Source organism: Equus przewalskii, unplaced genomic scaffold (assembly GCF_037783145.1).
Source record: "Equus przewalskii isolate Varuska unplaced genomic scaffold, EquPr2 ChrUn-9, whole genome shotgun sequence".
Taxonomy (NCBI): Eukaryota; Metazoa; Chordata; class Mammalia; order Perissodactyla; family Equidae; genus Equus; species Equus przewalskii.
Window position 1 is genome coordinate 569761 of NW_027228757.1, and position 27865 is coordinate 597625.

The window sequence follows — 27865 nt, forward strand, 5'->3', positions numbered from 1 at the left end:
GCCTTCCCTGCGTGCGGCCGCGGAGGCCGGAGCGCGGCGCTCGGCGTGGGGCGAGCGGGCGAGCGGGGCCGGGAGCCGGAGGCCGCCGGCGGTGGTGCGCGAGGCGCGGGGGCTCCTGCCGGCGAGAGGAGGCAAGGGGCGGAAAGGGAGGAAAAAGAGGCCGAGGGGAGCCCGGCGATCGGATCCTCCAGGAGGCTGGCGTGGAGGCAGATCCCCCCGCGAACTCAGACCCACAATAATAACCCGAACTGTTAATAATAAGGAAGCAGTTTTGCTGGCCGGGCGAGAGAGAGAGAAGGGGGAACGGGAGGAAGCGAAATCTCCGTTTCATGGAGGCTGAGGCAGGAGAAAATTTCGGAGCCTGGATGTGGAGGAGCAAAACAGAACTAACTCAGGAAATTGTCTCCCAGAAAAGGGCCGACCCTAGGCTGGCTCTGAGAATCAGGCTGGTGTAGGTGGAGAAACCTGCAAGTTTAAAGGAAAAAGAGAAGGAGAGGATATTTTCAGAGATTTTCTCTCGTTTGTGGTTATTGCTATCGTTTGAAAGGTAAAAAGCACTGCATTTCAGGTGGTCTGATTTTTTTTTTTTTTGGTGCGATTGGCTCATTGAAGAATTTCAAAATCTTTAATGTAAAAGCTTTTTTTTTTAAGGAGATCCATAATTTTGGTTCCCAGGGCTGCACTGGACTTGGAAGGAGTGCTGTTGTGTACATACTATTGTATGGTTTTATTTATTTTTTTTTACTGTGCAAATCAGCTGGAAGATTTTTTCCAAGTGCCAATTCGGATTTATTCATCTTTTTTTTTTTCCTTCCCTCAAACATATCTGTTGTTGTCGTTTTAAGCATTGGAGACCAGAGAATTTTTCCCCCCTTTGGAGCTCTCTTGCCAACAGAAGGACAGCTGGGAAAACTGGATTAAAAGGATGGTTTTTATCTGTATTTTGCAGTTAAGACTGATATTTTGAAGGCGCATTCTTTCTGTGATTCATTTTTTAGCCCATAGCGCTAACCTTGAAGACATTTGTGGTTGGTTTTTGGTTTCTAAGAAGGTCATAGTTTTTCCTCTCTTTTTTTCGGTTTTTTTTTAAGAGGGGGGAGGGGAAAGGGGGGGCCAAGAAAGGAGACCATGTTAACTGGTAGAAGTAGGATGGAGCTTCAGTTACCAGGGTCCTGAGAGCCGAGGAAAAAGGATTCAGTCTTCAAGTTGGGAGGCCCTCCTCTCACCTTTCTTAAAAATTGCAAGCGATTCAATCCTGATCAAGACATCAGAACCACAAGATTCTGGAACTGTGGACACACCGAGAAACCATGAGTGTAAGGTTACCCCAGAGTATAGACAGGTAGGTTTGCTAATAATGTGGTTTTTCAACCCTTACTTAAGGAAAGACTGGGAGGGAGGGTGTCGCATTTTGAGAAAAGGTTGCAAAAGAAGGGTCTGGGTGGGCTGTGGGAATTGGTGGGGTAGGAGCGTTGGTCTCTGGGGACTGTCTGGGCATGTGTGTTTATGTTTCCTGTGTGTGTGTCCATGTTCAAAACATCTCTCCAGATTCAGTGTTTTTTTTAAATATAAGCAATAGACGGTGAAGCCAGGAGTGGGGAAAGAGGGGGAAATGCTTCCAGCTGCCTTTGACTTTTGCCAGGCTGGAGGCTGAATTTGAGTCCCTAACTTGCCAGCCTAGGGGGTGGGAGGCCGGCGCAGGCCTGGTCACATGAGCCCCAAGGGTGGTTTGGGACTGGCTTTAGGTGTTGGAGCTGCAGGGGGAAGGGCCCTGGCAGGGGCAGGGGCCTCCACTGGGCTGATTGCTGTGGAATGGTGGGGCTTGGTGATGGGGTGGATCCCATTTCTAGAATGAGGAGGATGTTCTTGGCCTGAATGATGGGACACAAACACCCTTTGCACCCATACAGGTCTGGATTTTTACCAGTGGCTGATAATGGCCTCAAGATGCGTAGGTCACATTAGAATTTCTTCCTCTCCAAGCTTAAATTGAGACCTGCCAACTGGCTGATGCTCTAGGTTTAATCTTCCGAGCTGTTTTTCATAAGCTTGACTCTGCAAAATAGGCCTTCCCTCTGCCTGGAGCCGGAAGGAGTTGTTTTGTGCTCCTCGGCCTGATGGGCAGAGGCTTTGGCCCTTAGAGTCTGAGCGCAGGATGCCCCTCCCCCTCAAGAGTCCGCCCAGCCTCCCCATCACTGGTAACACTCCAGTTCACAAGTTTGTAAGGTGTCTGCCTGCTGCCTCCCCCCCCCCCCAACCCTTTTGCCTTGAGAATTTTGAGGGATAGTCGTTCTGTGGGTGCTGCACACATCGGAACTGGATGGATGGGTGGTTGGAAGACTGAACAAGCAAATGGAAGGACTGGGCCTGGAAAAAATATTATTGGAGAGAGAGGGAAGAATATTTGCAAGGGAGCAATTGCTTTCTTCAGGTCCAGTTAACCTTTGATTGTCCATGCTAGTAATAATTTCTTTTTGGCTGTGGAATGTGGCCTAAAATGCATATAATCTCTCTCCCCCAAACGCTAATCTCTGTATTGCCTCAGAGTCCTGTGTGGATTAGTTCAGCAGTACCCAGGCGGGGACCTGACTTGGCAGTGGAGAGAAGGCAGACAGCCACAGAAGACAGAAAGTATATGTGGCTGCTTCAAACCTCCATCCGTTCCCCTTTTTGTTGGCTTCTCTGTAGTTTGACTTCTGTAAAGGGAGACCCAAGGCATGTCAAGGCAAGGAGTTGAAATGGTTACATGGCTGCCCTTCTTTTCGTCGTCTTGGAGTTTGGGAATTAATGCCCTTGCCTTTTTGAGATTTGAATGGTGATTTCTCTGGATTCAGGGATGTGAGAAGATGGAAACACAGGTGTCGGGGGGCGCAAGAAGGAGGCAGTGGGGGTTCCTGGGCTGCTGTGAGGTGCTGCTGTGGGAGTTTGTCTATCCTCACAATCTTCTCGGGATTTGTATAGCATGGTACGTTTCCCTAAGTGCTGTCATAGGAGCATATCTCCTTTGAGTCTCACGATATATCTGTGAGGCATTCAAATCAGAGGTTATTTTTCCCATTTTGACGAAGTGGTAATTGAGGCTCGAGAGGATACCTGGCTTGCCCAGTGCCATCTTGCCAGATTAGTGGCAGAATCTGGACTCAAACGCAGGTCTTCTGATTCTGGATCTGTGGCTCTTTTCCTTGCCCCACCCTAAGTAGGTTTGTATACTGGTCCTGTGGAACGTGGGGGACACTGTTTCTCTCTGGTAGTAGGGTAAGATGCTCTTCAGCATTGCCTTGCACTTTTCTTGTTAACAGTTTTGGGGCTTGCACCTCTAAATTCTATAGTTAAAGCACAGTTTTTTTCCGGTGGGATAACGCAACTTTGTAGGGTAAGAGCGTTCCTCAGCTCCACCCCTACCCCTATTCTCTTCCCCTTTAGAGGGTTGGTTTTGGGGCTCGGGTCCCCTTCAGGTTGTCTCCAGTTGCAGTGGATCTGACCCCTTTAGCTGTAGGTTCATTCTGTTGGACCTTCTGATATCTCAGGTTCAAGACGCTATGGATTTTAAATGATTCACAATCTTACCTCATATTGGAGGGACTGAGTGGAAGGAAGTGCTCCAGTTTATGGAGTCAAGGATTCTCTTTTAGTTTATCCATTTGCTGTGTAGAGAGCCAAGTGTGAGGTGCTTTAAGAGTGTTTTAGAAAATTCAGGTATGCAGTTCTTGCTCAGAAGGAGCAGACACTCTAACTGGGGAACTAGGAAAGGTATATGACTCCTGAAGACCACAGGAAAGCACTGCCAGACTCTGAGCTCCATAAAGGCGGGGATTGTGGTTTGCTCAGGTATATCCTGCATGCCGAGCTTAGTGTCTTGCATGGGGTAAGTGCTGCATAAGTATTTGACAAATGAGTGACGTGTCAGCAAGCATAAATTCTTCCATTTCAGATTATTTCAACATTCATGTGTTCATTTCCAATGTAGTCAAAGTCAGGTCAATTAGAGAGGGCTTCCTAGGTCATAAATATTTTCTAGGAGATAAGCGAAGTGATGGAGGACCATGTCTGTGGAGAGGGATTGTGGCTCAAAGTAAAGAAGGCTTTGGAATATTTATTCGGCAGAGTCTTTACCCCCCTCTTGGCCAGTGACTCCTGAGTTCTAAGAAACATGAAGTATTTGTGACTAATATTTTATCTTTTAGTGTTAACCATCTGTTACTGAAAGATGGGCTGAAGTGTAGCTGTTGTTGTCCCTTTCAGTTTTTGTCCATGGACAACTTACTGCCTGTTAATATATCTTCTGCCCAAGAGTTTCTAAAAATGTGTTTGATATCGCAAGCAGAGAATTATTTTTACAGGAATGGTAATGAGTTTTGCTAAGCCGTCTATATCCATTTGCCTGGTTCTCCGTGACAGATGTGTTTGAGATGGCCAGATGGGTTAGGAGTTTGCATCCGTAAAACAGCTTTTCTCTGTGCAGAGTGAGTTAGCTCATGTGAGGACCAAAACAGAGAAGTACAAGATTTAAGCCAAAAGTTCTTGGTTTGAGCCCTGGCATTCCCCTTAACTCTGTGACCTTGGGCAAGTCACATGCCTCCTCTGGTTTCCTCATATATAAAGCAATAGCTCATTTCTATGACATGCTTTCCAGTTCACACATTTTTTCACATGGCCTGTCTTTTGAGGATTATAACGTTTATTGTATCTCTCTAATGGGGCTGTTGAAAGGGGCAAATCAAATAATATATTTCAAATTGCTTTCTAAACTGTAAACCTCTATGTACGTTTTAGATGGTAAGCCCATGGATTTGATTTAGCTTCATGCAGTACTTTCTGAACTAGCCCAAAACAAATTAAGGGGGCCTGAATGATCTTTCCATTGTTTTGAAGAATTTAACCACAGTGAACAGGCATTTTTGTTGCCGAAGTGCGTGAGGTTAGAAGGAAGGGCTGCTTTTCCAACGGTCAGGGTTGGGTGGTGATCCTGGAAGAATATGAGAAGAGGAAGGTTATTGACTCTCCTTCCCAGGAATCTTGATGAATGGGAGAGGCTTCGGCTATCTTGGCTCTCTTAGATGGGGATAGAAAGGATTTCTTTTGTAATCTCTGGCCGTTCCTTGTTTTAGAAGTCTATGACTTTCCTAATTAAATCATACTTTGGAAGTTACGTTTAAAGCTTAACTTAAGCACATGACTTTCAGAATAAATCCAGACCTAGCAACTGTTCTTTTTCAGGGGTCTGAGATTGAATGTAACTTTTCCACAGTCTGGACCCTTTTCTGCTAGAAGAGGCAAAATTTTGCCTGAGATGTGTGGAGGAAGAGGCAGGGGAGGGAGGGGAATGGTAGGTAGGCCTGTCCTAGCCAAGAGCCTCCAGGCTGAGGGGAAGGTTTGTAGAGAGAAGATCCTGGTAGCTGGGGCTGAGGAGACTGGTCTTATCTGAGAAGGGGTAGTGGGTGGTTCCTGGGAGTCTTTCCACCTCAGTTTCCGGTCCTTGTTGAGCCCTGGGACTAAGAAATTCCCAGATATTCAGCTGAGTTTCTACCTAGTTTAGAAGGTTGACCTCCCAGAACAGTGATGGATCCAAGCTACAAATAGTAAGTCACCTGAAATGCTGAGTCTTCTCCAAAATGTACCCTCCTCCTATCTGGAAGGTGAGGTGAGAGATGGCAGTGGATTTGCAGACGAAACATTTGGCAATTAATCACCCTGGAACAGGCTCAGCTTGACTTTAGATACTCAAAAACATGTCCTGTGATTAACACATTTATTTAGCTTTTTTTAATAGTCAAAGTAGTATCAGACAGAGTTCCTGTCCCATTTAGGAGACTAGACAACAAAATATGAAAAATGACAATATGAGTTCATCAGAAATAAAAAAGATTCTGTGATGGGCACATAGCTAATCCCCAAATTAATATAAAGACAAAGGAGTTCTGGAAGCTCATAACCTCCATGGAGTAGAGTTTGGAAACTTTGGGATAGTGTCCCTTACTGTTTTAAAGGTCTGGGATTCTGATGTATGTGAAAGCGCTTTCTTAACTGTCAAGTTCTCTAAAACAGAAGAGGAATCATTCTAGTCCATGTTGACTGAATCTGCTTCACATCTTCATAGTGGCAGTGCCTTTAAAAATCCATTTTATTGGTTATTTTTAAAACTTAATTCCAAGGTTTATCGTGTGACTTGGGAACCCTTTTCCCCCATGGACTGTGTGTTCTTCCTTCTTTTGTCAGTCCCTGTATTGGGAGAAGACCTCCTGGTAGCATCCAAGGTCACTTGTGCCATGGACTAAAAAAGGAGAAGTAAAGAACTTGCAGGTTCTGGTCTCAAAAGAAAAAAGTAATCATTACTTTATTAAAAGTCATGTTCCATCCCCCGTGAAAGGAGGTTTGGAGTTCTGAGGGAGGAACAGAGGCGTCTGAGTTAATAGATGGGTGAATTAAGCTAGCCAGCCTCTAAGGTTTGATTCCTTCTAGCTTTTATGTCCTTTGAACTTGTGAAAACATAATGCCTTGTGGCCTTCCTTTCAGTGAGCCAGAACTTTTTTCCAGGAATCTTTATCTGGGCTTCCTGAAAGCCAGTGAAAACGAAAGTTTGAAAAGGCCAGAGAACAGAGCGTCTGGTGGAACGGGAGAGGAAAGTGGAAGCACAGTGATATGGAAATGTGGGGAGGGACTGGGGACTCTGTGGCCCCTAAGAGAACTGGAGTGGGATTTGGAAGGCGTTTTAAGATCTGGAAGAACACAGATTAGTACACAGATTTGTGGCACTAGAACAATTGGACGGATCTGAGGGAAAATCACAGAATTCTTAAGTCTTAAGGGATCGCATTACCTTGCCTTCCCTCTTGCCTCCAGCTAGGGAGTCTCTTGAGCGAGTGAAGATGGGTGAGAGTCTCTCGTTTCCAGTCATCCTGGTGGAAGGTGGTTCCGTGAGTTCAACAGTTATAAGTTCTTTTGGATACCAAACTTTCCTTTGCTACAATTTAAGTCTGTTTTATTGTTTTTTTAATTGTGATTTCAGTTATGGACCCTAAAGTCACTAGTGTCCCTCTAGCATCTTTATTGACTTCTTCAAGATTTTCCTCCTCCTTGTAAAGAACAGCAAGCCAAGAGATGAATGTGTGAGAAAAGGGGCTTCGAAAAGTTGAGTGAAGTGATTTCAGAGTCTTGATTTCCAGCACTTTCTCCTCCAGTATTTGAAGCTACTGTGGAATGGTCTGATGGATCTATAGTCACCAGTCATGGCCTGGCCTTAAACCACAGGGAGCCCAACCAATCTAGCAACCTTCCAAGTGACAACCTATGACTGGTGGCACTAGCAATCTGCTAGTTAAACAGCAAATATTTACCAAATAGCTCCATGCTCAGCTCAGTTCTTGGTCTTCTAGTAGATAATATGCAAAAATGTGGAACTTACAGTCTCGTTGGGAAATGTTATTAATGAAACAACACAAAACAATTAAAAGATTGTACCTAATTGCTGAATCTTGATGTATACCAAAAACGTACATTTAGAGAAGAGTAGAAAGTTGAGGCTAATGAGAATAGCCAGGGGAGGGGTAGTTAGAAATGATTTAGGTGGAATAGAGGAGGCCATTTCAGACAAGGGGAACAACATAAGCAAAGGTTCTGGGGTGGAACCCAAGTCTCTGGTCTCTGGTAAGATTGTTGGTTTTGTAGAACAGAGTGAAATTAGGTTGCCAAGGTGGGTAGGGTGGGGGGATAAAGGTATTCAGATTTGATGTGTAGGGAGAAGGGAGCCAGTGAGGGTCATGTGTTATATGGCGATTAAAATAGTGTTTAAAGAGAGAATTCTGATATTAATATGTAGATGGGAAGAGAGCTTGGCGGCAGGAGGGCCAGCAAGGACTTCTTGCGGCAATCTTGGCAAAAGATAACCTGGGAACAAAGAAGAGGGGCAGGATTTGAAAGACATTTTGGAAGGAAAATTAGCAAGGTATGTTAAGGCTGAATTAAATTTGATTCCCAAGTTTTTGAGACTGGTTGACTAAGAGGGGGGTGGTGCTATTGTTAAAGAGGATAGGGCCATCATTAAAAGTCATTCTGTCTCCTGTTGGTACCCAGCAATTCACTGAATACAGCGCATTGAATGGTACTTACCTTGCTAAGGCCCTTAGGTTAGGCCATTTTTACCAAATGGTTTGAGAGTTCTTCAGTGCAGTCTTTAAAGGGAGGGAGAAAAGGGGAGTGAGTTCTGGGAGATCCCTTAGGAAATTGGGTCACGATTTGAGGAGATTAGCATATATTTGATGGATCCTGACTAATTAATCATACCCCACCCCCACATAGCAGATCAAACTCCAGGGCTAAAGGGATATCTATGCAGAAACCATCCTAGTAGCATAATTATAGAGAGTATGGGACGTTAAGTGAGAAGATCGTGTGAGCCCCAGCTCAGCCACTAACCAGCTACGTAATCAGGAAGATTTGTGCAGAAGCATTTTGTGAATTCTATAGTGCCAGGCATAGGGTGAGTGTTGTTAAGGCATTTGGTTTGGCAAGGACCCCAGAATGGCCAGAACTCTCCTCAGCTGCCACTAGAAGACCTGTGCTTGCGTGCTCAGGCCTATGCTGATTTTAAACTGAAGACTGACACGCATGGCCCTGGGAACATATGGAACAGCACAGGACAGTAGTTAAAAGTCAGGTGCGTAGGATCTCACCCTAAGGCACATCCTCCTTTGCTGGAAACCCGCAGTGTCTTTCCTTTCCAGCCCGAACTCCCCAGCGTGCGGTTTGTGACTTCTTCCTTCAGCTCAGCCCACATCTCACTAATCCCGAGTCCTATAACCGCACCCTGCCACCCTGCTTCGGATAGACTAGCCTGTTTCCTGGGCCCACATCACTCTTTCCACATCTTTATCTAAGTGTTCTTTTCTGCCCCCAACTCCAGTGGTCTTATTTCCTTCAAGGAGACCTTTTCTGGTTAATACCATCAAACTACACATTTATATTCAACACTAGTTTTGCACGTACATATAGCAGCTTGACTCTATTATCTTTTATTCGTTGTATAAAATGGTTAATGTAAAAGTTCTAGCAGAATGCCCAGCACATGGTAGACTATTATAAATAAATGTTGGTACTGTTCCATTCTTTGCATGTTTTATGTTGGTTATTGTGTCTTATCCTGTTAGGGTTCAAAAGCGATGTCTCTTCATTTTTCTGGATTGTCTTCTAGTGCCCAGTTTAGTTCTCTTTATACAAGGTGTACTCCTGCCTGCTGTTTCCTCACTTGAACTGTAGTCCATTCTTGACATTTCCAGTTCCCTCCGTGCCTAGCCAAGGCATTTCAAGAAAGCAACTCTAAACATGGCTGTCAGGGACGGAGACCAAGAATTCCCCTTGTTCTAATTGGGTGCTAGGTCTTGGGTGCCCGCTATTTCTTCTAGGGACAGAGCAGCCTTGTTGGGGTGGCTGCCTTCAGCTTCGCAGAGCTCGGGGGATTTCCCCATTGGCGGCCTGGTTTCCGGGCTGCCTTTCCCTGCAGGGGTCTGACGGGCATAGGGCCCACCCTGCTATTGTCCTGCCTGCCCCGCTGGCCCCATTCATTTCCCAGACCACAGCCCTCAGAAGCTTCCCTCCAAGAGACTGCTGCTGCAGAGAAAGGCCACTGTTGTTCTGGGGGGAGGTGGCTGGAGAGAGTGTAGTAAATAGCCTTGTGAATGGGACCTTGTATGAGGCTAGAACCACAGACCCTTTCTCCTCAGAGCCCTAGGGTTGGGGGCACAAAACCACTGAAGTTTCAGTGTCTTCACAGGAGCAGAGTCTGAAGTTTAGGAATATTCATGCTATCCTCAAATAAGAAGGCTGATTGGCCAGTGCCCCTCAGGGCACTGGGGTTCAACAGACAAGGAGAATAAGTTGCATACCCTGCCCTCAGGGAGCTTGTGGTTTGTGAGGAAGAATGAAGTAAGCAGGGGCTGTATGATCGCATCCTGAGCTGTCTTTTGTGTTACCAGTTGAAGCACATTGGAGGGACGCTAAAGAAGGTTTCCTGGAGGAAGGAAGGGACCTTTAAATTAAGGCCTAAAAATAAGAGCCAGGTTTGCGAGAGAGAAAGTCCAGGCAGAGGGAACAGCATGTATAGAAAACTGAAGGCAAGAAAGGGCATGGTGTGGTGCTTTGATCAATAGCGAGACTATAGAACAATTAATTAAATGAAATTGGAGAGTAGGTAGGAGCCAGGGCCTGAGGACGATGTAATCTTCCATGTTAAGGGTTTTGGACTTTGTCCTGAGGGGAGTGAAGGACAATTGCAAGACTTAAAGTAGGGAGTGATGTGATCAGATATGCTTTTAGAAAATCAAGATCACTCTGGCTGCAGTGTGGATATTTAGATGGAAAGAATGAAAGAGTAGAGAGAGGAAAGACGAATTAGGAAACTATTTCGGTAATATTGGCAGGAGGTGGGGTGGCCTCTACTGAGGAAGTGACGTTGGAGATGGTGAAGAATGAAGGATTAGAGATTTGGTTATGTGGGAGAGGGGAGGCTTGAACGAGAGTGTGGGGCAAGGGTGACACCCTTATTCTTGACTTGGGGCTACTGGGTGGTACATCCATGAAAAAGGGAACTGTAGAGAAAGAGCATGATTGAAGGAGGGGATAAGTCAGCTCGCCTTTTGGACAGGTTGATTTTGCAGTGCCTCTGGAAGATCCAAGGCCAGATGTTCAGCTGGCATCTGTATATATAGGTCTGGAGGTCAGGAGGCTGTTGTGGGATAGAGAATCACGTTTGTGGGTCATCAACATCTAGACAGAGTGGTGGAAGCATGAGACTGTCCAGGGACAGGGTGTAGAGTGAGAAGAAGGCCTTGGACAGAACCTTGGGGACACTATCTTCGAAGGTGAGGCAGAGGAAGAGGATCCCACAGAAGAGACAGGTAGGGATTGACAGGGAAGCGGGAGGAGCCCAGAAATGAAGGGAGGGATGGTCAACAGTGTCACATGCTCCCAAGAGGGGAAGGACAGAAAGGATAGAGCAGTGTCTGGATTTAGGAAGTAGGAGGATTTCATGGCCTCTGGACACTGCGGGGGTTGGGGAGGGGTCTGCAGTGGCTTGAAGAGAGAAGAGGTGAGGAAGTGGTGACAGTCTAGTTAATTGTTTTATGGAGTTTGGTCAGAAAGAAGAGAAGAATAACTCCTGGTCCCTGTCAGTAGGACTTTGAGTTTATTTTTTCAAGGTAGGACTAGGTTGCTTTAGGTTCTTATAATCTTTAACATACATCAGAAGCAGCTGGAGAGCTTATTAAAGTGCAAATTGCCAGCCCCAACCCCAAAATTTCTGACTCAGTAAGTTTGGATTGAGGTTGGGGCCTGAGAATTTGCATTTTTAACAACTTTCTAGATGATGCTGACTTTAGTGGTCCATACATGGAGAGCCACTGCCTTACGACATCTGTCCTCTTAATTAGCTCTTCCCATGTTTGTTTGTTTGTTTGTTTTTTGAGGAAAATTAGCCCTGAGCTAACTGCTGCCAATCCTCCTCTTTTTGCTGAGGAAGACAGGCCCTGAGCTAACATCCATGCCCATCTTCCTCTACTTTGTATGTGGGACGCCTACCACAGTATGGCTTGCCAAGTGCTGCCGTGTCCGCACCCAGGATCCAAACCGGTGAACCCTGAGCCGCCCAAGCGGAACATGCCCGCTTAACCACTGCGCCACCAGGCCGGCCCCTTCTTATGTTTTTATAACAGAACTTTTGTTGTTAACTATCTTTTCCAAAGCTTTTGTGTCAGTACTTCCACTCTCTGTTGTGAGTTTCTTCAGCACATTTTGAACACCTTGGGGACAAGGGCTGGTCACTGAAACATTGACACGTAACCTAGTGCCTGCCACCCAGTAGACGTTCCATAAATATTGGTTAAATACAGTGAATTGAACCAGGTAAGCTGACTCAAGAAGCAGAATTTCTGGCCCCTCATCTATGAAACCTTGTTTAGCCCTTTTCTGTCTGCCTGTGGCATCGGTGCAAATAAATCCTGTCTACTAGAGATCTTTAGGGATGGTGCGTTTAGAGGAGTGTTTGTAATTTCAAAGTATAAACTAAAGCCAAAAAAAAGGTCAGAAAGTGATCTTACAGAAATATCAAATCTTACAGTAAATGCCAAATCAAATATACATAATTTCAGTAATTCAGTTTTGGATTAAGTGAGCAACTTAACATGCTCCTCCAGACGAATCCCAGATTCTGAATTTTCCAGTGGGAAGGATCCTCGGCGTGTCCTTGATTCCTCTTAGAATGTCGGCAGAGCTCTTAAAACGCGGCTCCTGCACTCAGAGTGCTTCCGTGTCTGGAACATACTTCCACAGAGTGGTGGTTCGACCCTGCGGCGGCCCACACCACACCGGTGGCTTCTCTGCTCCAGGGGTGGGAACAGGGATCCCGTGCTGTTCTGAGGTTGCTGTTCTAGGGCCTCTGTCACTTCCCTTGAAGCTGGGTTCAGGGACCGTACATCTTGGGGTTTCCAAGAGCCCTTTGACCTTGAGTCTCTCCCTCTTCTCCTGCTTTTCTTTTTTTTCCTCTTAAATCAGTGGGTCGCTTCTCATAATTTCTGGAAAACCCCCTAGTTCTCCAGACCAGTGGCCCTAGGATCCTGAGGTGTAGGTGTGGGTCAGTGGATAATGGTAGGCCTGGCAGTTCCTGTGCCAGAGGGTTTCCTAAACCCCACTTCAGGCCTTAGGATCGGTTGATTAAGCAAGCAGAAACCCAGAAGAAGTCGTGGTTCTCTTAGCTGGACTTAGCCTAGGGCTGTAGCTCTCCTTCTGCCTTAGCTCAGCCTTTCACTCGTCCTGAACTCGAGGCCTGGCAGGTCCAGAAAGGACCGGGCAGGCGTAGGGGAGAGACCACTCCCTTGTTAAGATCCTACTCCCCATTGTTGGTCTGGGGTATGGGAATTTTTTACTCATTTAACGTATTTATTAAATGTATATTAAATGTTAGGCAGTGTTCTAGGTACAGGAGATACACTAGGAACTTATATTCTGTTGGAAGAGGACAGACAACGAGGAAGTATATAACATTATTATTATTTATGATCCAAAGTATAAAATGAATTTAGTAAAACCTTGGGTTCATAACTGCTGTGGGAGAGGCAGGAGGGGAGATGTGTGACAGGATTAAAGGAAGATTAGGGTCAAGAGAAGAAGTCAGTTTTTGAAGTAGGGGAGGATGTGGTTGATGGGGAGAGAAGGATGGAAGTTTTAGGACCGAGATGAGAGTGCAGAAATGTTGGTGCTCCTTTGTATGCTACAGGACAACTTGTAGTTTGTGAAGTGTTGTTTGTCCATTATCTTATTGAGGTAGTCCAGTCAAGTATTTGCGTTCCCATTATTATAGTTGGGGCAACGAGGTCAGGGGGGTTTTAGTGACTTACTTATAAAGTCTGTAAACTAGTAAGTAGTGGAGTTGGGATCAAAAAAAAAAAAAAAAATCTGTGCCTACTGAGCCCTAGCCTAGTGCTGTTTCCATTTTCCTCACCCCTGGCAAGACTTAGTGGTGAAAAAGTGTGTCTCATGAGGGAGCCAGACATCAGGTTTGCTTGACAGGAATGAAAGGTGCCCTCCAGGAAAAGAGATGGTAAAGCAGGATCAAGTCTTCCCAATAGGATCTCCTTGTCTGTGGGCCCTTTAGGACCCGAGGTTTGCATTCACTATCCGAGAAGATACCTCCCCTCTCTCTTTTTGCCTCCTGGCTGATTAATGATGGGGGAAAAGTGGCACTCTGGGGCCAGGTAAGTTCAGTGAGGTTGGAAAGAATAAAATCTGAGAAGTGACTCAGCACTCTTCCACTCATCACTGTGGCACCTTTGAGCTAGTTGGGGGCCTTATCTCTGTGTACACTATGGTGCCTGGGACTGTGAGTGGATGGATGCTCAGTAAAGTTTTACTAAATGAATGGATACAATTTTTCAAATAACAGCTTTATTGAGGTATAATTCACATACCATAAAATTCACCACCTTATGGTGTACCATTCAGTGGTTTTTAGTATATTCACAGAGTTCTGCAGCTGTCCTCACTAATTCCAAAAAATTTCCATCACCTCAGAAAGAAACCTCATCCCATTAGCAGTCACTGCCTGTTGCCCTCTGCCTCCAGCCCCAGGCAACCATTAATCTACTTTCTGTCTCTATGGATTTGCCTGTTCTGGACATTTCCTATAAATGGGATCATACAATATGTGGCCTTTTGTGCTTGGCTTCTTTCACTTAGCATGATATTTTCGAGGTTCATCCATGTGGTAGCATGTGTCAGTACTTCATTCCTTTTTATGGTTGAATTATAGTCTATTGTGTGGATATACCACCACCTGTTTATCCATTCACCAGTTGGTGGGCATTTGGGTTGTTTCCGCTTCTTGGCTATTAACGAATAACTCTGCTATGAACATTTGTGTACAAGTTTTTGTGTGGACATATGTCTTCATTTCTCTTGGCTGTCTACCTAGGAGGGGAATTGCTGGGTCATATCGTAGCTCTGTGTTTAGCATTTTGAGGAACTGCCAAACTGTTTTCCAAAGCGGCTGCACCGTTGTACCTTCCCACCAGCAAGCTATGAGAGTCCAATTTCTCCATGTCTTCCCCAACACTTGTTATTGTCTGTCTTTTTGATTGTAGCCATCCTATTGGGTGTAAAGTGGTAGCTCATTGTGATTTTGATTTGCATTTCCTTAATGACTAATGATGTTAAGCATCTTTTCATGTGCTTATTGGCCATTTGCATCTCTTCTTTAGGGAAATGTCCATGCAAATCCTTTGCCCATTTTTTGTTTGGATTATTTGTCTTTTTATTGTTGAGGAATGGATACAGTTTTAAGTTGCTTAAACTCACTAGGCCTCAGTTTCGTCAATCATAAAGTGGGAAAGTTGGATTTGATCTCTGAGATCCATCCAACTCTAATATTATTTCGTCTGTGGAACCTTGGTCGCTCCTTTAAGGCTCTACTCACCACCATATTGCTGTACGGCCTAGTTGTCAGAATATGACTTTTGTGTCCAATAGACCTGGATTTCCTGTTACTCAACCCCTCTAAGCCTCAGGTTCTCCCTTTGGAAAATGCGAAAAATAGTATTTCTTTCATAGGGTTCTTGCAAAGATTAAATAAAATAATACATGTAAAGTGCTTAGCAAAATACCTGACATAGTTAAGAGTTCAATAGATGTTAGGTATTATTATTATCTCATTATTAGCTCACATCTTGTAGTCTCCAGTTGGATGAGCCAGGTGCCCGTCCGCTAAGTCTGACTTAACCTGCCCTGATTATTGAGGCTTTGCACAGACCACTGCTGTTCAAGTTATCTGTTGCTGCATAGCAAACGACCCCAAACAGTGGCTTAACATAATACTAATCATTTATTTTGCTCACAATTCTGAGGGTTGATTGGGTTGAGCTAAGCATTTGTTCTCAATTGCGATCTCTCATGCAGCTGCAGGTATATAGGGGCTGAGCAGGCCTGGGCTGGGCTTCAGAGCCTTCTTCACTGTGGCCCCTGTGTTGGGAAGACTCAAACAGCTGAAACAGCGGGAGCTCCTTGGGCCTCTCTCTCTCTCTCTATCTCTCTCATCTCTATATTGTCTTTCCACGTGGAGGCCTCAGGGTAGCCGGACTTCTTGTGAGGTGACTGAAGGGTCCTAGAGCAGGCATCCCAAGACATTTGCAAAAGCTGCATCACCCTTTGTGAGCTAGCCTCAGAGGTCGCCTGGTGTCACTTCCGCCTTACTCTTACTGGTTGAGGGAGTCACAGAGGCCTGCCCAAGATCAGGGACGGGATGTAGACTCCCCCTCTTGATGGGAAGTGTCGAGGCTCTGGAAGAGCAGGAGGGATGGGAGATACTGCTGCCCCATTACTTCTGGAAAATTCAGTTTGCCACAATTACTTAACTCCTTTGTTGTTAATTTTTGTCCCTCCTCTCCTTCAAATACATGTTCAGATCTTACTTACTAGTTAAGTCGTACCTGAGTAACTCTCCTTGATTCAAGTTTCTTCTTTTTCCTGTGTCTCTCACCTTGTAGGTCCCTATTGATTTTTGTATGACATCTGCTTATCTTTTCTTCTGGCTCTGTCATCTGTAAATACTCCCATAGTACCTACAGCTGGGCTCTGTACTCTTTAAGTGCCCTAAAAAACTTTACTAAAATTTCCAGTCGGGGTTTTTCCAATAACTTTTATCATCTAATGTTCAAATGTTTTCTCTTGGTTAAAAGTTCTTGCAATTTTTCAGACTTACTAACTGCTAACCCTACTCCATCTGGCACTTTAGGGAAACCCAAGTCCTCCACCCTTTTGTCCACTCACGTGATATTTCATGTAGCCATAAAAGCATATGGAAGGGCGGCTGGGGGAGATCCATGATAACAACTAGCGTTTGTCCAGCACTTTACTGTTTTTTGGAAAGTGCTTTAACAACCATTCTGATTAACATACTATTACAGTTATTTTTCTCCTTTACAGATGAGAAAACCAAGGCTCTCGGGTATTGAGACTTGAAATCCTGTTCATAGTGAACCTAGGTCTCTGGCTCTACATCCTGGCCTTCGTCTCCTGGCCTGAGGAAGGCATCTGGTTTGTCCCGCAGTTAGTGCTCTCAATCACCCAGAGCTCCAAGGAGCCCGCTTACTGGTCTTGGAGATTGCCTTCCACCTCCTGTCTTTGTTGAAGGAGGTGAACTTGGATGAAATCTCCTTCTGCCATCCCAGCCCTCCCTGCTCTAGAGCAGTCTTCTTGGGCATCTGGGACTGGGTTTTGTTTTCCTCCCAGGGTCTTGCGTCTGCCGCTTTGATCATTTACACTAGAGATGGAGTTGCTTGGGAGCCCCGTGAGCTCGGTTACTTTGGAAAAGTGTGCTCCCAGTAGGGGAGAGCGTGTGTGTGCGTGCGCGCGCGTGCGTGTGCTGGGAGGAGGGTCTGAGAAATAGTGCTTAATAAGATAGGAAGCACAGAATGAGCAAAAGGGTGGAGAGAGAGCTCTCCAAAAGTGTCCACTTTCAAGTTCTCTCTCCTTCGATCGGGGAGAGTACAGGCAGGTGCAAAACTGATGCTCTTTGCATTTGACCCCATCAGTGATCTGCCACTGCCTCCAAATTGATACTTATGTCAGCAGGGGCGCCTCACCCAGAGTCTGCTCCATTTCGTTTCCTGTCTGGTTAACAAACACTTGGTGAGTTTTATTAGGGTGCTCTTGCAAGAACCAGGATACAAACCAAGCAGAGGATAAGAATCCACTTGGTAGAATAGTCCTCGCAATCCCAAGCATTTATACAGGGCTTTTACTCTTCAAAGCATTTTCCATCTATTGTTGTACTTTATCCTCACCATATTCTTGTGAGGAAGAGCCGGCGGGTTGATGACAGAGGCATCTCTCTTCAGTTGACTTAGTTTCCTTTTCCTCCTCTCCCTTTTTGGACCTGGGTTCCCCTGGGACACACTGTTTTGCCAGCTCTGTCCAGCTTTCTGAGACAACTTAGTTCCTCTGTCTTTCTTCCCGTGAATGGGGTGCCTCCTCCCTGGTGGTAATTAAGAGAGTAGCCCGCTCATCTATGTGGCTGCCCTGTCTGACATCATCAGTCTCGTGGAGAGCCTTTTATATGACAGCTACAAGATTAGAAAATAAATTGGCTAGGGCAGAAGGATTACCACCTCAGAGGCTAGGAACTCGCAGCTTCAGGAAGGCATGGAGGGAGGGGTGGTGAGGAGGGAAGGGTGACATAACTAGCTGGCAGCATGACTCCTGCTGGAATCTGAGATTCTTTTTCCCTCTCTCTCAGACCTAATACAAACCCTAATACAGACCCCATCTCATTTTGCCTACCATCGTCTCCATCAGCAGCTACTCCTGCCCTGTACTGTGTGTTCATCTCTCTTCTAGATTCCTTGGGGAAGATAATGGAAACAGGTGGTCCCTGACTTAAGGGAACTTAAAGCTTTGTTGGGAAGTCACCTGCAAAAGACCTAAGAGCCCTATAGCAGCGTAAAGTAATGGCACTGCAGCCACGCCTGGAGAGCTTGCTCTCAGCTTGGTAGAGATAAGGAATCTCCTCTTTCTCATTTTACCTTCAAGTCTTATTTGGCAATTAATTGGCTTCAACAAGAAATGTTTATTGATCCCAAGTTGATGTGCCAGCACTGCACTAGAGGTTGTGGGGATTTATTTAGTATTTATAAGCATATGCTTAAGCTGAGATACGTATTCAAAAAATATGAAAAGAATAGTCACTGAAGATGCCAGAGAAGTGACATATCTGACACACCTTTTAAAAGATTTCCTCTGATATTAAGAATAGACCAGGGGTGGGGCTGGCCCCGTGGCCGAGTGGTTAAGTTCGCGCGCTCCGCTGCAGGCGGCCCAGTGTTTCGTTAGTTCGAATCCTGGGCGCGGACATGGCACTGCTCATCAGACCACGCTGAGGCAGCGTCCCACATGCCACAGCTAGAAGAACCCACAACGAAGAATACACAACTATGTACCGGGGGGCTTTGGGGAGAAAATGGAAAAAATAAAATATTTAAAAAAAAAAAAAAAAAAAAAGAATAGACCAGGGGCCAGCCCCATGGCCAAGTGGTTAAGTTCACGCGCTCTACTTTGGTGGTCCAGGGTTTCTCCGGTTCGGCCATGCTGAGGCGGCGTCCCACATGCCACAACTGGAAGAACCCACAACTAAAATATACAACTATGTACTGGGGGGATTTGGGGAGAAAAAGCAGAAAAAAATAAATAAATAAAGTAAAGTTAGTTGTTAAAACAAAAAAGAACAAAGGTGAGAAATCTATTTAAAAAATGTAGGTTAAAAAAAAAAAAAGAATAGACCAAGGGTTCAGGAGAAAAGCGGGAAGAGATATTAAGCTATTGCAGTAATCTAGGCAAGAGGTGATGGACATAGTTAATTACTGAGTTAAAAATCTGTGTTGTTTTTAGTGTAGCACAGATACAAACTTCTTAAACTTGGGAATAGGATGGGTTTCTGTGGGGTTTTGTTCCCTTTCTCCATACATTTTATCTTTAATATACCTTTATTGGTCACAGATGAAAAGGGAATTATTATAAATGTACTCTAAAGTCAAGAGTAAATACATCAAAATGCAAAATAACATAGTAGGCCGGGCACCTCCCATACCTGCAGACGAGGTTTTTGAGGTTTAGTGAATTGGCTGATTTAATTGCCACTTCATCTAACCTCCGTGACATCACAATCCACAGCCGTGTATTTGTGTCATAATAATCCCTTGTGTTTGTGCGTTACTTTGCAGTTTTATAGTTTGAGTGTTTTCACATGCATTTTTTTAATAACGGCTTTATTGAGATATAATTCACAGCCATAAAATTCACCCTTGGGATGTGCAACCATCACCACTATCTAATTCCAGACATTTTCATCACCCCAAAAAGAAACCTCGTACCCATTAGCAGTTACTTCTGTTCCCCGCTCTCCACAGCCTCAGGCAACCATTGATCTACTTCTTGTTTCTATGGATTTGCCTATTCTGGACATAATCATATAAATGGAATCATACAGTATTTATCCTTTTGTGTCTGGCTTATTTCACTTACCATAATATTTTCAAGTTTCATTTATGGTATAGCGTGTGTCAGAATTTTATTCCTTTTTATGGCTGGATAATATTCCATTGTGTGTATATACCACCTTTTGTTTATTCATCTGCTGTTGGACACTTGGGTTGATTCCACATTTTGGCAACTTACGAATAATGCTGCTGTTAACGTTGGTGTATAACTATATGTTTGAGTCCCTGTTTGCAATTCTTATGGGTAGGTACCTAGTAGGAGAATTGCTGGATTATATGATAGTTCTGCAGTTAGCATTTTTTGAAGAACTGCCAAACTCTTTTCCAGAGTGGCTGCACCATTGTACGTTCTTACCAGCAATCCATGAGGCTTTCTGTTTCTCCAGATCTTCTCCAACACTTGTTATTTATCTTTTTTGTTATAGCCAACCTAGTGGGTATAAAGTTATATCTCATTGTTGTGATTTGCATTTCCTTAATGACTAATGATGTTGAGCATCTTTTCATGTGCTTATTAGTTATTGTGTGTCTTCTTTAGAGAAATGTCTTGTGTTAACCCATCCTTGCATTCCTGAGATAAATATCTCACTTGGTCATGGTATTTAATCCTTTTTACATGTTGCTGGATTCAATTTGCTAGTATTTTGATGAACATTTGTGTGCATAGAGTCTTATTTAATTTTTACAATAACCCTATGAGATTAGGGTCCTCATGAAGAAACAGGTATAAATTAAACAACTTGCCTGTGACTACATAGTATCAAAATGGAATAGAAATACAAGACGGTTGAATTTAGTCTAATGTTCTTTCCACTGCTTCACTTTGCCCCCTTTTTTTTTAGCATGGATAACCGACAGTTGATTTCATTTATTTGGGCTATTTTCCCTTTTTGAAACCTCATCATTATTGCTTAGATTGAAAACTCCCAGAGGGTGGACTCTCTAATGCTCTCATCGCATAGCCACACAATTAGGACTTAATATCAGGTACATTTTAGATGATAATGAAATTTATATCCTTGATGGTTATGAATTTGATTCCAAGTGTGTCCTTGTCATTGTCTCTTTTTGGAGTCAGGAGCCTTACAGAGCAAGGACATATGTGTGATTCCTCTGTCTTTCTTCACGCTCAGCATTTGCTGTGCCCAAATAAATGCTTCATTAAGGCATTAGGATTGGAAGGATGCATCTCTCTAGTCCCCACCTGAAAGCATTTAAGGACAGTGCATTCTACTGGCCAAGTGTTCATCTGGCCTGAAACCCGAGTATCCTTCTCTTGAACAGCTCTCTTCTACTCGAACTGTGTACCCCATCACACCTGTCTCTCTCCCTCCTTCCTACATAACGACTGGTTCATCAGAGACTAATTGCTGAGAATTTACTGACAGAATCTCAGCATTAGATCTTTTGCTTTTTCCACCTTTCTTGATGTGTGCATAGGCAGGCTATAACACATTTCACATTGATGTACAAGCATTTAGAGACCCAGAAGAGCTCTTTGGGGCAGCTCTGGAGAGTGAGTGGGGCACACCTGGGCAGACCTTTACCTCTGAGTAGATAACATTGGCAGATATGTATAAATGCTTTTGAATTCTCATTGTCTGCATGTAATTCGATTGCTTTATCCATTCGAGCATTGTCGTTTATCCTTGCCATCTGTGAACTCCTTAGCTCCTGCTCTAGTATAAAATAGGAAAAAAAAATTGACAGTTCATTTTAACGTTAGTCAAAGCCTGACATCCCTAAAAAATATATCTTCTGCGAAACAAAACCACGGACTTAACTACAAAGGCAAATGAAAATGCTTTTTGGATTATCTGTTTTTGCTGATTATTTGTGCTGCCTCTCTGTTAATGCAGGTGGTTGGGACTTACCCGTGCATTAATTTATTAAATAATCATCTATGTGTACGAACAGAATGCAAGAGTGTATGTACATATTGTGATTTTCCGCTGTTTTAAAGCCAAGGGCCATTGCCTCATTGTGTGATCCAGCAGCACCACGACCTGGATAATAAACAGAATGTCTTAAGGCAGACTTGTATTACCAGTAAAAAGAATCTGTCTGCATCTTTATAATTGAGAAAGGCAATGTTTAGTTTCTGGTGTGAGCCCAGAATTCTTTTTTCTTTTAATAGCTTTATTAAGGTGTTTTTAATCCATAATCAGTGCACACAAAGTATGTAATTTGATGCATTTGACATATATGTACATCTGTGGCACTATCACCACAATCAGAATGAGGAACATACCCATCACCCCAAAAATTTCCTCCTGCCCCTTTGTGATGCCCCTCTCTCTCTTCTCATCTCCCCCATCCCCAGGCAACTCTCCTTGGGGATTTCCTCGCTGTCACTATAGATTAGTTCACATCTTCTATCATTCTGTAGAAATGGAATCAGATACTCTGCCCTCTTTTCTTATCTGACCTCTTTCACTCAACACGGTTATTTGAGGTTAACCCATGTTGTTTTATGTATCAGTAGTGTATTCTTTTTTATTGATGAGTAGTATTCCATTTTATGGGTAATTTGTGTATCCATTCCCCTGTTGATGGACATATGGGCTACTACAAATAAAGCTGCTATGAACATTCATGTACAAGACTTTGTGCAACACATGTTTTCATTTTTCTTGTGTAAACCCTAGGAGAGAAATGCCTGGGTCATATGGTAGGTATATGTTTAACGCCATAAGAAATTGCCAAGTTGTTTTCCAAAGTGGTTTTCCAATTTTACATTCTCACCAGCGGTGTGAGAAAATTCCAGTTGCTCTGCCTCCTGGTCAGCACTTGGTGTGGTCAGTCCTTTTAATTTTACCCGTGTTAGTGTGTGTGTAGTGGTATCTTATTGTGGTTTTAATTTGCATATCCCTGATGACTAATGATGCTGAGCATTTTATGTGCCTCTTTGCCGTGTGTGTGTCCTCTTTGATGGAGTGTTTGTTCGGGTCTTTTGTCCATTTGTTAATTCGGCATATAGCTTAGTATTAACTTCGTTTTTGAATTGTAAGGATTCTTTGTATATTCTAGATACAATTTCTTTGTCAAATATGTTTTTGCAACTATTTTCTCCAGTCTGTGACTTGCTTTTTCATTTTTGTAACAATGTCTTTTAAAACTTGTTGTAAATTTGAGTACAGTAAAATACAGTGTCTTTTGAAGAGCAAAAGTTCTTAATTTCGGTGACATCCAATATTAATTTCTTTTCTTTTATAGTTTGTACTCTTTGTGTTTAATAAATGAATCTTTGCCAAATTCAAAGTCAGTAAAATTTTCTCCCATGTTTTCTTCTAGAAGTTGTATGGTTCCAGCTCTTACATTTAGACCTGTGATTTATTTTTAGTTATTTTTTGTATAGCATGTGAGATAAGAGTTGAGGTGATTTATTTATTTTGGCATATGGATGTCCAGTTGTTCTAGCACCATTTGTTGAAAAGAGTGTTATTTCCTCATTGAATTACATTGACACCTTTGCCAAAAATCAATTGATCATGTATGTGCGGTCTGGACTCTACTTTGTCCCAATGATCTGTGTCAGTAATACACTGGTTTGGTTATTGTAACTTTATAATAAGTCTTGAAATCAGATAATACAAGTTTTCCAATATTGTTCTTTTGCTTTCAGAAGTATTTTGGTTATTCTAGGTCGTTTTCATTTCCATATAGATGTTTAAATCAATTTGTCAGTTTCTCCAAAAACGCCTTCTGGGATTATGATTCAGATTATGTTGAATCCGTAGGTCAGTTTGGAGGAATTGACATGTTAACAATATTCAGTCTTCCAATCTGTGAACATGGTATTCCTCCATTTATTTAGGTCTTTAATTTTGGTAACGTTTTGTAGTTTCTAGCGTACAGGTCTTATACATCTTTTGTCAGATTTATCTCTAAATATTTCTTTTTTTTTTTTTTTTTGAGGAGGAGGATTAGCCCTGAGCTAACATCTGCCACCAATCCTCCTCTTTTTGCTGAGGAAGATTGGCCCTGAGCTAACATCCATGCCCATCTTCCTCTGCTTTATATGTGGGACGCCTACCACAGCATGGTGTGTCAAGCGGTGCCATGTCCTCACCCGGGATCTGAACCCGTGAACCCCAGGCCGCCGAAGCGGAATGTGCAAAACTTAACTACTCCACCACCAGGCCGACCCCTAAATATTTCATATTTTTGATGCTGTTTTAAATGCTAGTTTTTAAATATCATTGTGTAGAAATACAATTGGTTTTTGTATATTGACCTTGTATTCTGCAACCTTGCTAAATCCACTTACTAGTTCTCATAGGGGTTTTTTTTGTTAATTCTCCATGATTTTAGAATCTGCTTGTCTGATTCTAAATCATGTTGTTTTCAAATAATGGCAGTTTTACCTCTTAATTTCCAATCTGTGTATTTTTGAGTTTTGAAGAAAATCAGGATTTTAGAGCTTTTTGCTAGACCTGTGGAGCAGATGTTGGATTTTCCCTCACTAGAAAATCTTTTAAAATAAAAGGAAAAAAGATGATTAATTCCTTCTATCATTGCTTTCTCCATTCAGTGAACATTTAGTATTGACTGTGTGTCGGACACTGTCTAGTGACTAGTAGAAAAGGCAGACATATAAACAAGTAATTATAATTTTAAAAAGTAAGTACAGTACATGCCAGAGGAGTTCTGGTACAGAGTGCACTGGGAACTTAGAGGCAGGACTGTTCAGAATCGGGGGAGAGAAGGAAACGTCTCTGCAGGCCCTGCTGCCCCGGACGGGTGTGACTGACAAAGGAATACTCAGAGGTTACCGATAGCAAAATGTTTAAACTGCACTGTGCTGAGAAGTTGTACGTCCTCCCCAGCCTGATTGTCCGTATGTACTTTCTTACTACTGAGCGTCTGAAAGGGACACATCTTTATCTGTAGTTCTTTTTCTTCTTCCTATTTCCTTTCTTTCTTTAAATCTTACTTGATATGGCAGCAGCCTTTGCTTCTAGCCTTAAATCTCCCTGACCTAAGGCCCGGAGCCCTGGGAGCAGGCAGATTTGACATCCTGTTACTCTTACTACTAAATCATGCTGCTGCACTCTGAGAACCTGGGAGCTGGGTACTCTTGCCCCCATTTCTACAGTGTTTGGTTTGGTTTTTTAAAAAGCACTTTAGCATGTATCCTCTGATTTTTTTATTCTCATAGCAGCCCTTGAAGTCTTTACATTTCTCCTGCTGTATACTTTATTTTGGGGGGCAAGCATGCTTTTGACATTGTAGCCCCAGCATTATTTCCCAGAATCTGGCGAGTGGGAGGTGCCGAAGAGACATTAATTAATGCGTGTAAATTGGTATAATTTCTCTTTAGCCTAGTTGTCATGCTTTGGGTTCCTCTAAATAATATAGGATCGTTCCCGTTTTACAGATATGGGAATTTCTCTGAGCCACCAGAGAGTAAATGATAGTGCTTTTTTGGTAGGGTTAGTATTTTGTTGCTTTGTAAAATGATATAATGTAGGAAACACTAGTCTAGATCAGCTCGCTTCATTTTAGAGGTGAGGAATCTTTCCACTCCAGTGCTTCGTCCTCCTTCAGTGGTGGGAAGAACTGACCTGCACGTCCCTGTGCTACGTGTTAAGGCCCTCTGTGATCTTGACCACTAACAGATGCGCCCCTGCGTCACTGAGCGCCTAGAGTGCATATGGCAGTGGGCCTTCAGGCCGCAAGAATCGATAAGATGGTCCCTGCCTCAGGAGCTCCCAGACTATCCAGTAGATAACTGCATGCACGATGAATGCAGTGATGGGGATGTGCACCGTGCGTCAGCGGCACAGCGTCAAGATAACTGACCCGGCCGGGGTGGGGAGGGGTTCTAAGCACTTTGCACATCCTCATCCTCATAACAACCCTGCAAGTTAGGTACTATTAGTGTCCCCATTTTACGCTGAGGATAATGAGATGTAAAGAGGTAAGGTCACACAGCTGATAAGTAGTGGAACTAGGATTCAAATCCGGGGTGGGGGGCTGCTCTGGAGTCTGTGCTCTTAACCACTGTGCCTTGTGGTCTCTTCTAAGTCCTGAAGTAGAGGGAGGATGTGAGAAATACAAACATTTCTACCAAATTGACAGGATTTATTGTTCAACTGGCTATGCTCTATGTGATTAGAAGGAAGAGTCAAGATTGATTGCCAGAGTATGTGTCTTGGGTGAGAGAGAGAATACAGGAGGAGGAAAGAGGGGATGCACCGAGATGAGGTTTTCAGTGCATTGAGTCTGGGTATCTACAGGTCTAGGTGTCCCCCAGAAAGTTACATATAGGAGCTGGAAACTTGAGAGAGACTAAGGGCCGAAAACAAGATGTGGGAGTCATCAGTGCTGTAGGAGTTTGTTAAAAGCACCAGCACAGACACTGTCCCCACGAAGGGAGAGTATGGTGAGAGTAGCAGGCCCGAAAGAGGGAGCGGTCAACACTGTCAGATACAGAGAGAGACGCCCAGTTAGATGAGATCTGGAAAAGAAAATCCCTCAAACTTTTCAGTTAAGGGACTATTACCAGTTAAGGGTCAAAAATCTTACTGAAGCCAATGAAAAACCACTATACTTTGAACTCTTAATCCTTCCAGCGAACTCTTTGTTTACAGTAGCCCTCCCAGCTCCTCTTCCCCTCTATGAAAGAGTTTCTCTTCCCCTTGCTGCTTGCGACTTGCACTTGGCTTGCCATTGTTGCAGACCTCAAATTGCAATTCTTTGCTGATCCCGAATAAACCTATTTTTGCTGGAGGAAAAAAAAATCTTACTGAAAACCATTTCATCAGAGTTCTGGAAGCAGGAGCCAGATTGCAGTGGGTTGAAGAGTAAGTGGGAGGTGAAAAAGGGAAGACAGTGAGTGTGGACTACTCTTTCCAGAAGTCTGGATGAGAAAAGGAGCAAAGAGATTGATTGGTAATAGCTAGAGGAGCTTGCTGGGTCAAGGAAACGTTTCTTCCTCGGGTTAAGAGAGATTTGTGTGAATTTACAGGCTGAGGGGGTAGAGTCAGTAGAATTGGAGGGATCGTGAAGGTTTAAGAGAGGAGGGGTTCCTGAGAAAGCAGAGGGGAATGGGGTCACGGGGGGCACTGAAGGCCTGACGAAGGCTGGAGACCTTGAATCTGCGCCAGATTGCACAGCAGCGTGGCTTTTCCCAGCTGAATTACTGGAAATAGCACAGCCGGCAGACGGGAGCTTTGCTGCAGAGCTGGGTTTTTGGACAGATTAGATGGGAGTTACACACAGGAATCAGGACGGCTGCTTTAGGTGATCAGCTACAGACTCCAGACTAGAAGGGAGAGAAGCCAAGATGGGGGCTGATGCCTGGAAGGAAAATAGAAGAGTCGGGTGAGGTCGCTTACAGGTGAAAGAGCAGATGTGGCAGAACTGAATACGTGAGTGAGGGAAATTGGAGTTTATGTCTTTGAAGGTGAAAGTATTCTGAGCAATGTCAGGATCCAAAGTGTAGTTCTGGGGGTGAGTAGTGAGGTGAAAATCATGGCAATTAAGGGAGAAAAAGCAAATACATTCAAAGAATTCAAAGTATGTTGTAAAAGAGAGACCCGTAAACAGAGGTTTGCTGTAAGAAATGCAAGATGCTGTAATATAGGGAGGGCGGGTGTGAGCAGCTGTCCCACGGAGGAGGCAGGGGAATGTTTCACCAAGGTATTAATACTGTGTTTGATCTGAAGCTTGAGGAATGAGCAGGAGTTTGCCAAGCATACAAGGGGCGGGCATGGCAAAGCGTGGCTGTGCTGCTTAAAGCAGGATAGGGAAACCCAAAATGACTATGCCTTTGAAATAAACCCACCCACTGGAGAAGGCTCTTGGTGTGTGTGGGGTGGGGTGGGAGGTGCAATGAGGTGGGAACAGCCCCAAGTACAGGTGATGGAAGGGAAATAGAATTCAGCTCTGGAAATAAACCAGGTTTCTATAGGGCGGAGCACCTGTGGCTAACGGTCCGGCAGGTAGTCAGTTGTAGGTGTTCAGGACTAGACAGCAGAGCATGCGATGAGGAGTCCATGTGAATATTAGCCTGTAAACTCCATGTACCCCCCTCCCACATCAGTGCCCCGTCAGCCTCCAAGAACAGCACCCTTATCTAAAGACCTGCAATGACTTTGCAGCAGACAAGGAAGGAGAATCTGACTTGGGTCTTATTTTGCTTTTTTCCATGAAACCCAGCAGTGTTTCTTCATACACATTAGGCACTCAAGTAATTTTGTTGAATGAATGGCTCAGAAATGATGATGACAGTGATGATGATGATAGTAACTAAAACTTACATAACATTTACTATATACCAAGCACTGTTCTACATAGTGTTTAACAACAATGCTGTGAAGTAAGTTCTC

General features: G+C 43.9%; 1 protein-coding gene and 1 long non-coding RNA gene across 8 annotated transcripts in view; both read left to right on the forward strand.

Moving 5' to 3' along the window:
* The first annotated feature begins 245 nt into the window (after positions 1-245).
* Positions 246-27865, forward strand: part of ARHGEF11 (Rho guanine nucleotide exchange factor 11) — a 99391-nt gene continuing 71771 nt past the window's right edge. For 6 of the 7 annotated variants that reach the window (XM_070608552.1, XM_070608557.1, XM_070608554.1 and 3 more), the window contains exon 1: positions 1163-1342. In XM_070608552.1, the coding sequence (XP_070464653.1) occupies positions 1311-1342 (32 nt within the window). In that variant the 5' untranslated portion in view covers positions 1163-1310. Of the gene's footprint in view, positions 1343-27865 lie in introns of all 7 variants that reach the window. The other variant, XM_070608556.1, reaches the window with a different exon arrangement.
* Positions 13727-18762, forward strand: LOC139081754 (uncharacterized). Its single transcript, XR_011536984.1, has 2 exons — positions 13727-18296; positions 18546-18762. It is a non-coding gene; the product is annotated as an uncharacterized lncRNA (long non-coding RNA).